This window comes from Diadema antillarum, unplaced genomic scaffold (genome assembly GCF_040938485.1).
Source record: "Diadema antillarum isolate AM-2024a unplaced genomic scaffold, OU_Dant_1.0 scf00000071, whole genome shotgun sequence".
Lineage (NCBI taxonomy): Eukaryota > Metazoa > Echinodermata > Echinoidea > Diadematoida > Diadematidae > Diadema > Diadema antillarum.
This window is the reverse complement of record NW_027270960.1, coordinates 8,107,501-8,120,291: the sequence shown is the minus strand read 5'-3', so window position 1 is coordinate 8,120,291 and position 12,791 is coordinate 8,107,501. Positions and strand designations below refer to the sequence as shown.

Here is a 12,791-nt window from a genome sequence, read left to right as displayed (position 1 = left end):
TCTTCTATCGTGACATTACTATTACTTATTACTGCCAATAAATATTTTACAACTGTATTATGTGCACACAATACATGTGTGTGTGTGTACTGCATGATAGCGCATAACTCACAACATCAACAAAGCTATAGCCTTCTCTGGCACCAAAACGTAGAGTGAGGCATGGGGCCCCTGATCGAAATAGAAACATCGCACGTGTCCCTTCTCATTGAATTGTCGAAATAAATAACATTAGTTGACTCCTTCCTGGTCTGCGTTAAGGTTTGAAATGGGACATGCCCACTTTCGAAGAGCTCAAAGCACACACCACATCACAAGACTTAACTAAGAGTATAAACGAAAGGCAGGGGGAGAAAAAAATGCCTTGCTGACCTTATGATATCGCAAAGATGGGAAGCTGATCTCCATTTTTCATAAAATAATATTACGCAACATCGCCCACGGATTTTCTTCGACTCCTACCCGCAAAAAAAATGAGAGGATAAGTAAAGTGTAACATTTTATATCTACTGTATATGAGAAGCCAAAAGAAAGACTCAGTTTCATGGCTACAGAAATTTGGATCATGCACATTAAATGAGTTGAGAGTGAAACGATAAGCAGATACGTGGACTGAAATCTAAATTGGTCAGATTACGAAAATGGCATCACGGCACGAGTTTGCAATAACGTCACAATGAGTTGGTCGCGCCTGCTGTATGTGAAGGTATGATTGAACCTGATCAAAGTTAACCGAAGCCTAAAGGAAAATCTAAAGACATTCCCTTCTTGACAGTCCCTTCCCTGCGGTTAGCCGACAGACACGCAAAATAAACACGATTCTTAACTTAATCTTAAGCATCATCTCTCTCAGCAACAGCAGCACTCATCTGCAGGAGCGAGGCGACTGTTGGCAAATGTTCGCTGTCATGTCACAGCCCCGCAAACTTGTTTTCCGACACATTTGAACCTCCTGTCATTTCAAGTACAGGGTTAATCGTTACAGCGGGTGTGCCAAAAGACAAATGCAGACGTATTGGAGTCGTCGTTATGTTTCTTTTAACACAACAGTGAACAAGGCACAATAGCACATAAAACGGGTAGGTGGCATAACGTTTTCTAGACACATATGTTCGTGCAGTGGGATCGTGCGTCGTTTGCGTGTTTTCGTTTCGGCGTGAAGATGAGTGGGGGAGGGGCGACTTTTATTTAGTTGGATTTAGAGGTCATTCAGCGAACATCGATTTCGCATCGTCAGACAAATCATTTTCCTGGAACTGTGGGAAGAAAGTTTGTTCTGAAACTGATTGATTTTGATTGCGACAAAATGGGACTTCGAGATCGCGCATGTCGGCATGTAATATTGTTAGGCGAGAATCCCGAAACTTGAAGGGGAGTTGTCGTTGATGAGTCATTAAAAATGACTTTTTGCACGTATCGTTGTTTTAGAATGCACATTACATTTTTTTCGCCTCCCAGTATACGAAATAGGATAGTCATCGAAAGTATTGGTCAAAAGGGGAAATTCAGCCCTAGTCTCACAATATTTTCCTGCGCCTCAATATCTTGAAATACAAAATAGGTAGGCCCTAATCCTATAATAACAAGAACGAACACGTTCATTTTTGTTGTTGTTGTTGTTGTTGCTGTTGTTGTTGCTTGTAACAGTATTGAGCTTATACAATATGAATATCGCCTTCAATGAAATAACGTACAAAAGCACTGTGGTATAGTGGATAAAGCACTCGACTCCTAAACATGAAGTCTGTGGTTCGAGCCCTAACTGTTATGATGTTACTACAATCGTTTCCTGTTGACACGATGTTTTACCCATGATACCACCTGTCTACCTCGTACATGAATGTTTGACTAATAGCAATGGCACCCCCACCCCCCCCCCCCCCTAACGAACAGCGCTATAACGAAAATGACCCCTGCCTTTTTCATTGTGATTATCAGAAGTATTCAAAATTTTCGGTTTCGATTTGCTTATATTGAGTTTATCTTATTTTCAGAGATCAGCTGTGTCTCAGGTGTTATACGAAGAACTGTACCATTAAAGAACAATAACAGTAGAGGAAAAAAGTCCCAACTTTGGCAGGGTAACAATCATGCAGGAATAAGATCACCCCTCCAGTCCAACCAGTGCTGTTTATCTCTCCTCGATACCCCAGGATTCTCCAAGGATTACACCTGGATAACGGATGTCTGGCGTGTCTCGGGCGGGCTCCAACCGAATGTGAATTGGGAAATCACTTCATCCCGTGCAGGATAAATGACCCGAGTTTCCTAGAGAAAACAGCCCATCCCTTGAGGTGAATTGGTGGATTCCACCCCCTCCCCTCATCCCCACCCCTTTCGGCTTCCTCCCCTCCCATATTGTTCGGTACATTAACCAAACCATCGCGATGCATCTTCTCTGCGTTGTCATGGTTACAAGTCAATAAAGATCATAAATGCAGTCTAGTCGAAATTGGGCACTGTCTCGAGTTAGCTCTCCGTTGCGACCATTCCATATCTTTCTTTTCTCCCCCCCCCCCCTTTCTCTCTCAGTTCAGAATGTCACTGACATTCTTTTTAATATTTGGAAGAATAGCTCTCTACTTTGTCTCTGTTATTCTGAGTTGTTCTTTGGAGATATTGATCGCCATTATTCATATATTGTATAATGAACAACATGCTCATCTTAAAGCCTGTCGCTTTATACCGTTGTCTTGCCCTGCTTCAGCACAATGTTTGATAAAGAGGTCGTCTGGAGATTGATTTACCCGCCTAATGAGCCCAGCGCCCATTTGCCCACCCGTGGACACATCATGACGTCACAAACCGGGGATAATCGTACACATTCATGTGTCGCCACAGCCCTCGCTCGCAATCCGAGATGATCTATTTGGCAGAAGGAGGATGGGATTTCGGCTCAGCTTCTATCTTGTCTATTACAGAATAGAGGGTAGTTGAAAATAGGTGAAATGCAGTCGGTCGGAATCACGTACTGATAATCAATCACCACAGGGCAATTATAGTCACCCCGACGACTCGGGGGTGTGAACCCGCGTGGGCATACCCTGAAATCATAGAAATGGGAAACACACGCATGATTTCTTCTTCATCAAAGTGAGCTATCTTCCCTTGCCATAAAGACCCATCTTTGACGAATTTATTGTGAAATTCCCTAAAAGAAAGGTAAACTTCCCCCTCATTTTCAAAAAAATGGAGGTTTGAAATTTAAATTGAAATTGTAAACTAGTAACTAACTTACTGGGTATTTTGGTCACGTTTATTTTGATATGTAATTTTTGTGTATTCATTTTGTTATACTGCATCTTTTTCCTTTATTACGCGTATGTGATCCTGTAATTCTGTAATTCACTTGATATTTGTTCTTTGCTGTAAATGCCATTTATTTTTGACCAACAAATACTAAATTATAAAAAAAGACCAATCTGAGCTCGTAGAAACACTTTCGTAGTAGGTGCCATACAAATATTTCATATCACTATACTATCATTATTACTTTAACTGATGCCTACCGTGCGTTCACAAAAATTAGAGCAGCCAACTGAAATAGAGAATGAAAAAGGAGACATGATGGCATGTCGTTTTCACATGAAAACCATCTTTGTGGTTTATATCTCCTACATGCCACATGATAAAGCTCACTTGTTTAACTTTATTTATCAGTGCATTAAACAGGGACAGAGAGCGGTCTTTCGTGTACCATAATTATATTGTTGGCCTGTCGGTTTTCAGCAGTAGGTCAACTGGCGGTCTCTAACTTGGTAGACATTAGTTACGTTCAGACGGTGATCCTTAATCGAGGATAAGCTAACTTCGAAGATAAGCTCGTACTTAAGTATGGAACGCCAAGTGTCGTATAGTCTTTTTCGTCGACGAAATTGCCATTCTGTTCACGAAATTGTATTTCGTTGACGAAATTCTCATTTTGTGACGAAATGACCGATTTCGTGATGAAAGAGACCATGCGACCCGTTTTGCTTGAGATAGGGGATTCAGATTATTTTTCTTTTGCGAGATAATTATAGAAACCACTTATGAAAATTTAAGAGCATACAGTTCTAAGAGGAATTCAATGTTTATTTGATGAAAATTGAGTTTGAAATGACCGAGATATATCTCAACCATTCCTTAACCAATTTTCATCAAATAAACTTTGAATTCCTGTTAAAATTGTTTGTTCTTTGATATTTCATAAAAGATTTCTCATTATCTCACAAAAAGTTGGAATATTGAAACCTGAAGCCCAATCTCAACCAAAACTACACCATTCCTTTAACTTCAAGCTTATCCTCGAAGTTAAGGATCAACGTCTGAACGTAAGTACGTTGTATTATGAAATGAAAGCTGTATATCAAAAGGAATGCTCAGCCTAACCACAACATTCTTGCACGATAAACGTATCAATCGACGCAATATTAGTTTCCAATATGCTTCCGGGAAAAGGGGGGGGGGGGGTGGCGGGGGTAGATATAAAATCCGATGTGTTTGTCAAGGGTTCCGGTGGCACAGAATGACGTATGTGGGGACAAATTGAATCACTGCTGTCAGATTGTCAAAATCAAATCTTATCAGAATACGTCACAACAGTGGCAGAAACAAGAAGCGAAACCAACACCTACTCGCATAGGACGTTCGGTCAATATTTTCAAACGTAGAGGACCTAACAAAATATCTTGACAGATTGTATATTGAAGTATGACAGTAATTGAATGAATGAAGCAAAAACATTAAAAGAAACAAAAAGGATCGACATGTTTTAAACTAACAAGTTTTCAATTACATTTATAGCGTCCACTATAACAGTATTTTCACATGAAAGGTTCATCGACAGTTGATTTCGTCATTGTGATGATTATTTCAAGGTTAATTAAACTAATGCAATAAATACTGGATATTTCTTTTTTTATGTCATATTATAATCACAATATTCTACTAGAAAAATCGGAATTCGAAGGTCATTGAATGAATTGTTGAACATTTCCCCTTTTCAAGGCGATCGCAGCAGAAACAACATGCGCCGAAAATGTTTCAACACTCACAGAGATTATGCACCGCTATTTCAATTTTTTGTTCCATTGACATTCTTATGGAATGCACAAACATAGGCTTATTAGGTGGTTCTTTAATAATGCACAAACACGATAAGTAGTTCTACTTAATAATACATAAATGTGTGCGCATTAATAACGCGTTAATAACATAGTGAAAGCCCAAATTAATTGCCGAGTCGTCAGAGACGGGACGATGGCACACGGATAGTCTCCCTCACACCTCTTGTCTCCCTATTATAGCCCAGTCACCAGGGAAGAATCCATATTTGATACCAGCTCCGTCTCCGCATCGTCTTCCTTTGTCAATGTATTTTCTCTCCCTCTTTTAATCGCGCTTTTTCTCTCTCTCTTTCTATATACATCTCTATCTTCTTTATCGTCCATTTTCTCTGTTTCTGTCATACTTTCAGCTTTGCTCACAAAGTTTCAATTTCACTTTCAGTTTGATTTTTGTTTCCGCATGTTTTTTTTAATAAATAGAATTATACATGATTCATGCACACGTTCAGTGTAGTTTTAACAAAATGTACATAATAGATTTACAGTATAATCACGACAACAAATATGATAAAATCAAAGAAATCAGCAATTCTCTTCCAGTTAGAGAGAGAGAGAAAGAGAGAGAGAGAGAGACAGAGAGAGAGAGAGAGAAAAAAAAGAGTCTGTTATTTCAAGCTGGTGCTTGATAATGATGGCAGCCTCAGAAAAAAAAAAGATAGACACAAAAAGAAACACAGATATAAAGGCACTTTGCTTTGCAATGAAACATGAACTGTACTAACTTAATGAATTCAACAACAAGAGAAACATCGTCACAAAATAAGCAAAAAAACAAAAAACAAAAACAAAAAAAAAAAAAAAACACGCGCGCGAGACAAAGACACACATACATTTATTTCGGTTTTTTCTTCTTCTAAAAGTGAGTGCCAAAACTGCAGAATCCCACCCCACCCCGAAAAAAAGTAAACCATATCATACACCTGAACCATATCATTACCAGACATAGACATTTACGAAACATTTATAGAAATTCATCACGAAGGACACAAGAATGAAAAAAAATATCTTTGTCTGTACTAGAGTAATGTCACTGTTGCCATGACAACCACCAAGAAGAGGTCTTTGGATGAGGAAAGGGGGGTGGTAGATGGTACTAAGTAGTTGGAAGGGGTGATGTTCCCGCGACTTTGAATGGCCTACCCTCCTTTCTTTGTCTCAAATCTTGATCTCCCATCTTTTTATGCGACCGCAAGAAAATCACCTCGGCAGCTTCGACCACAGGCAAATGCCGATTTACAAGAAAATGGTAACCTCAAACGACATAAGATGCAATCTTTACATGCATTCTAGCTTGTTTTTATTACTGTCTCTCTCGCTATGATGTATGAATAAAACGCTTTTCTCCATAATAGTCAATATCTATTCCTCAATCCTTTCCATAGAAAAAAATAAAGGTCTACCCCCCATTAGCAAAATATCTGATTTTTTTTTGGGGGGGGGGGGTGGAATGGTGATGGGATCTAGAATATTTGTTTATTTGACTTGTGTATGTTTGTTTGTGTGTGTGTGTGTGTGTGTGTGTGTGTGTGTGTGTGTGTGTGTGTATTTAGAATGTCATTATTTGATAATGAACCATGGATCTTTTAAAATTTGTATCAAACTGTCAAGCATTAACAAGAAAAAAAGCCTTTCCCAACCATTTGGTGCGAAGAACGCAATGAAGAAAGACGTGAAGGAAGAAACCAGGAAAATCATTTACAAAGACTCGGTGTAAATAAACCACACTAAAGATCATTGAAAGGGTTCATGTTTTCATGTTGGGCGACAAGATAGTAATTGCTTGTTTGATTGTTGTTGTTGTTGTTGTTGGTTTTTTTTTTCCGTTTCATTTCCATCTGAGAAGATATTCAGCTGCAATAGCTGGTCTTCCATGCAGGGTCCAGTTGGATATAGAGGCGGGACCACTTCACCGCGTTATAAACACCCTGCTCTTTGCGATGAATAAATGAAGCGGGATCTTTTGTGAAGGGCGGGCTTTCAAAAAAGAAAAAAACAAAACAAAACAAGGTCGTTACCTGCAACCTTCTTCGTCCAAATTTTTGAACGAATTTTCCAGAAAGTTACGGCGAGACTACATTCTGAGGTATACGGTTTACCTGTACATTCACAGTTTCAATCATTGGCAACCGGATACGTGGTAACCTCATAAGTTTCCTCAGTTGCACTATCAGTCACATTCTATCTATCACATTCTATGTTATTCTTTGAAAAAGGACGAAAAACACAAAGTTAGGCCAACAGCTGTAGAAGTTTATACGGTAATACTTTGCCCGTCATTGCTTATAACCCACTGAATCTACATTGAATTATTTTACGTAGACCTTGTATATACTAACACAGAGTATGACTTTCCGTTTTTGTTTGTTTGTTTGTTTGTTTTTTTTTTTTTTGGTTCAGATTTGCTAGACTCGCGTTGAGCCGTTTGTTCGTTTTCATTCTGCAGAATGGTGAGCTGTTTTCATTATTTCTTTGATCTTTCTAGCAATGCATATAAACAGCTTCGATTGGTTTCCCGTAACTGTGAGTTTTGTGGTATACATTTCAAACAATAAAGTGCTTGGATTTGAATAAATTCTTTCTTTTTTTTTAATTCAGAAATTAGCAAGTATAAGTCCCTAAGGGTTTGACTTGTCACAGACTATAAGTTCACTTTCAGCCAGTTTCATCTGTCCGTTGATCATGATTTGACAATGATTTCATGCCTCTGACTTCCTTTCAGTGGCACTTCTATAAGTGGTACTTCTATAAGGCCTGTGATATACATGATGTAGGCCGATGACATCACAGCCACTAATATTATGTTCTCCCTATCATGGATACAATTTATCGACGCTAAGAAACCATCCACTGCCCATTTAGTATGCCACATGGTCATCGATCAATCCTTTCTGTGAAAATTTCAATTCTGGGCATTGTTGCATAACAATTAGATATAAGTCAGAAAATCAAATATAAGTCAGGTATCAGCCAATAAGAAGTGAGTATTCAGAGACTTATGTTCGATATCAACTTTTATACAACAGGGCCCTGTTTGATAAGCGTCCAAAAAGAACTTTTTTGATGTTGTGTAGTATGGGGCCTAAATAGCCAATTTCCCGGCCCGCACTGACATAAGAATTTAATTAATCTTTCGGATTCATTCGAATGCGCGTGTTTTGTCGTGGTTGTTGCTCTCCATCGTTTGTTTTCCGCAAGGTTGTCGATTACAACTTGTAATCACGATCAAGGCGTGTAATGTGATGACGAGTGCATGAGATGATTCGAATGTGATAAGATAGCTTCTGGTCAGTGATGAATTAGCTCATGAGAAAAATGGTGTTCATTTAAACGCTGTAATTTTTCTATATTCCAGTTGAATGATGGCATAAATCAAACTTTTTATCAAATCACTCAAAAACAATCTCTTTGCCATAAACGATACTCTCAAGTTGCATATTCAGTTCCGTCGGTATTGCTATCACAAACCTTGCATTCCATAGCAGACATTGATTTGCTTAGCACATTAACTGTCAAAGGGTCGATATATTGTACACTCGGCAACTGAATGTTACTGATTGTATGAAGAGAAGTACTTTGGCAATATATTTAAATATATCTTTATTCAATTATTAATTTATTCCCTTACTTATTCCTTTAACTTGGAAAACGCTCTACAGAAACAGAAACAATTCTCCTAACACAAGTCATGAGTGATCTGATATGGACATTTTTACTCATGATTCGGAATGTATATTAACGTTATACGTGATATTCATATGACCAGCTATAGGGTGAAACAAACGTTGCAGACATAGATTATGACTGTGAGCTACCCTTTTAACACTAACTTATTCAACTTTATACAAAATTCGCAAATCAAGAAGAGGAAGTCCGGAGGGGAAATATCAACTTACCCTCCAATGCATACTGGCTAATTTCTCGTCTACATCCTACATCACAAAGTGGACGTACGATGCTCCGTTTAAGTATATCACTTGTACTCAAAGAGTTCCATGTTTTCCAAGAACTCTACAGTAGGAGCACTGGTCCCTTTATATAGCTGTGGTGTTACATTGTTGGCAAGGTCGAGGTCGAATGTTCCGAAATCCCGCCGACTTGAGCAGAGAGGTGCACGAGGAGCCAGGAGCTCGTCAGCGAAAGTGTTCAAGCCCGCGGACACTGCGTGCTAATGCGATTGTCCGACATTCGAACACGCAGGAGTTCGTCCCGTTGACCTCGTACACACTCTCATCGATTGTGATTGTGGGAGCGCAGCACCACCCGGGATAACATTCGTGCTCTGGGCTCGGGTACATTCGGTCACATGGTTTCTCGTCCACGAACCTTCCCTCCAGAGAAAAACAAACAGCGAGCTCAACCTACGGTGCGCTGCACGAGATCATTTTCCCGTCTGCTCTTCGTCATTCGTTTTTGTTTGAACATATTTTGTTTGTAGGAGCTTGTTTCTCCGTCTCTCTGTGGCACCCCATTGTCTATTCGGAGTTTATCCCGCAGAATAATTAGACTTTATGAATTTTCTCTTTCTGTTATCATAGGGCAAAAATAGAAAGCAACATGAACGAGAGAATAATGAGAGCGTGTGTGTGTATGTGTGTATGTGTGTATGTGTGTATGTGTGTGTGTGTGTGTGTGTGCGCGCATATGTGTATGTGTGTGTTAAGGGAGAGAGATGGCTTTTCATCATAGTTCACCGTGCTTTTCTGCCTTGGGATATGGACGATAGAAGCCTGGCGCTTGCAGAGAGTCGGCAAAATCAATTTGTGTCTTGCCGAGTTCGTCGGATCGCTGTAGTTTTCTGTTCGGCAGGCAATGGCCAATTTTCTCTCGCCAGGGAGCCCGGAATCCTCTCCCCCTCCATTGTGGTAGACTCCTTTACTTTTAACCTGTCTGGAAGCCAGGGGAAACATCAATGAAGATAGGCACTTTGATATTCTGCTCGCTTATACGTCAGTCAGAAACGGTCCACATCCAATTCTATCTATATATCCTAGAGAAATTTTACTGTGATGTCAGATTCACCGTGTATTGATTACAATGGTCATATGTATGAGTCCCATGTCTTGAAAATTTGTTTGCTTGCCCTTTCCAAGAGCCATCACTCTATACCTTTTCGGGATATAATTTCATTTTGTATATTAATGTTCGCAGACGCGGGTAGATGGATGAAATATCCTGGCACGAAGCGGTCATGCAACTTATAATGGTATCGAATCTGTTTATCTCAGGCCTATCCCTATAGGTGCCAGAGGAGGAAAAATATGTGAATGTATAAGTATATATATATATATATATATATATATATATATATATATATATACATACATATACATATATATATATATATATATATATATATATATATACATATATATACATATATATATATATATATATGTATATATATATATCAACACTTGAGAAAGTATCAACACTTGAGAAAGGGCGGCGAGACGCTCGAAAATTTGTGTGAAGAAATAAACCGTTGGTGAATACAGCATGAACTTTGTTGCAGCTTTGTTACTTATCTTTTTATCTTGCCAACACGTGGACTACCTTATCAACATATATATATATATATATATATATATATATATATATATATATATATATATATATTAACATAAATATTATGTGCATGATGGTACAGGACTTTTTATCTTCTGGTACGTTAGCTTGAACATGTAAACCATATTGTGTGTGTGTGTGTCTGATCGGGTGCACATCAAGACTTCGACACCCACTAAGCAAACAAGGCCCACGAGACCGACACATTAAGCCCCGTGATGAATTGATGTCGAACTCATTGGTCTTTTTTTACCTAGTCGAACGCGTGGGCCTTTTTTGCTTAATGTCGAACTCGTGGGCCTCGTTTGCCTAGTGTGGAACTCGTGGACCTTGTTTGTTTAGTGTCGAACTCATGGGCTGTGTGACTCGTGGGTTTTATGACTCATGGACCTTTTTTATGTCGAACCCGTGGGCCGTATGACTCATGGGTGTTGGTCTCGTGGGATGACCCCTTGTGGTCTTGTACAACCTTAAAGGAATAACTTTTTTTTTTGGTAAAATGACAGTCGTCAAAATCAACTAAGAATAAATGAAGCATGAAATGACTTTGAAAATAGAGAAGTGCTTGATTTTCATGTGCATTTTCATTGTTATGTATGCTGTAATAATTATCATCATCATATTCGTTATTTTCGTCGACACCTCACCTGGCATATCTCCCCAAAAATCTGCAATTTTTTTTGTGTTAAGACCATACCATCGGATAACAGAAAAATACAATAATTCAGTCACATTTTGATCCTCTAATTGCGTGTAGCATGATGGTAGGATCCAGGTTTGACACGTATAACACAAAATCCACACCATTCAAATCAAGGCATTATTCGTCGTTCTTAAATGTTGGTAGTAGATATATACAAGTATAGAAGAAAGATATCTAAAAATATAGATAATTGATTACTAAACTATCAAGATGAAAAAGGATCTGTTTATATTGTGCTCTAAATCAATGCACCACATTGAACCCTAATCTCTTCGTCATGTAATAAATCTTAAAGTAAGCAGTTGTCATTCACAGAATAGTACATGCGTTTTAGAAATGAGGCGTCTCGAATACAATTATGACATGAACAACAGTACGATTATATTCATCCGCTTTATAACTATTCAGTGATCTTCCTGGAAATGTTTGATTTGAGAAAACTTCTAAAAAATTATTATGTCAAATTTCGAATGAAAATACCCAATACTGTTTAAATTTTTTGACTTTTTTTGTGTCATCTGTTTATGTGTTGAACTTTTATGAGCCATGCTGTGTCCTCTCTACTTTTTATGCTATTTTTTTAATCATCGCAAATGTATTTACTTTTGTACTTTGATAAATACACAGTTATACTTTGATTTTCATATTTTGTTGTATTAATTTATAACTAATATTATAAAATTATGTACGATTTTAAATTCCCTATGACTCTCTATATGCTTCGAACGAAACTCTGTTGTTGTTGTTGTTTTCCAAAAATGATCGACAATGTTGATCACCACTAGCCATAAAAAAGATAGGGTTTCAAACCATCGAGAAAACATATATTTCAACTTTTTGAGACATCATTCTCTTGGATTTCTATCCCATATCTGGCTGTCTGGTCTCCTTTTTCTTCTCTTTATACTGTCTAGTCTCCCCACCATACGTCCTCCTTTTCCTTTACCTCTCTCTCTCTCTCTCTCTCTCTCTCTCTCCCTCTCCTAACTCTATATCTATCTTATACTAGATACTAGATTCATTAATATATTAATCAATCAATGAATAAACAAGCAAATGAATGAATGAATGAATAAATAAATAAATACGTAAATAAATATATCGATAAATACCCTATTCATGTGCATCCATCTTTATGTTTAATTCTATATGTCGTGTGTCCGCTTTCCTGCAATTTTTTTCAGTCATACGATAATACAATACCTCTATCGTCAATGCCTTCACCCCGCCCCATCTGTTTATCACTCTGTCTGTCTGTCTGTCTGTATGCATGCATGTATGCATGTGTTTCTATAGACAAGACTGGAATTTCACCTCCTATGACAGACATGGTTTGTTCAGCCTATACAAGCGACATGTACGTTCTCCTCGCACGAACATGGGATCATTTTACGCCGGCCTCCACATGGTCCGAA

General features: G+C 38.3%; 1 protein-coding gene across 1 annotated transcript in view; it reads right to left on the bottom strand.

Moving 5' to 3' along the window:
- Positions 1-9,283, bottom strand: part of LOC139717057 (alpha-N-acetyl-neuraminyl-2,3-beta-galactosyl-1,3-N-acetyl-galactosaminide alpha-2,6-sialyltransferase-like) — a 33,284-nt gene extending 24,001 nt beyond the window's left edge. The window contains exon 1 of the mRNA XM_071628567.1: positions 9,002-9,283. Within this exon, the coding sequence (XP_071484668.1) occupies positions 9,002-9,013 (12 nt within the window). The 5' untranslated portion in view covers positions 9,014-9,283. The remainder of the gene's footprint in view (positions 1-9,001) is intronic.
- Between the last annotated feature and the right edge of the window lie 3,508 nt (positions 9,284-12,791).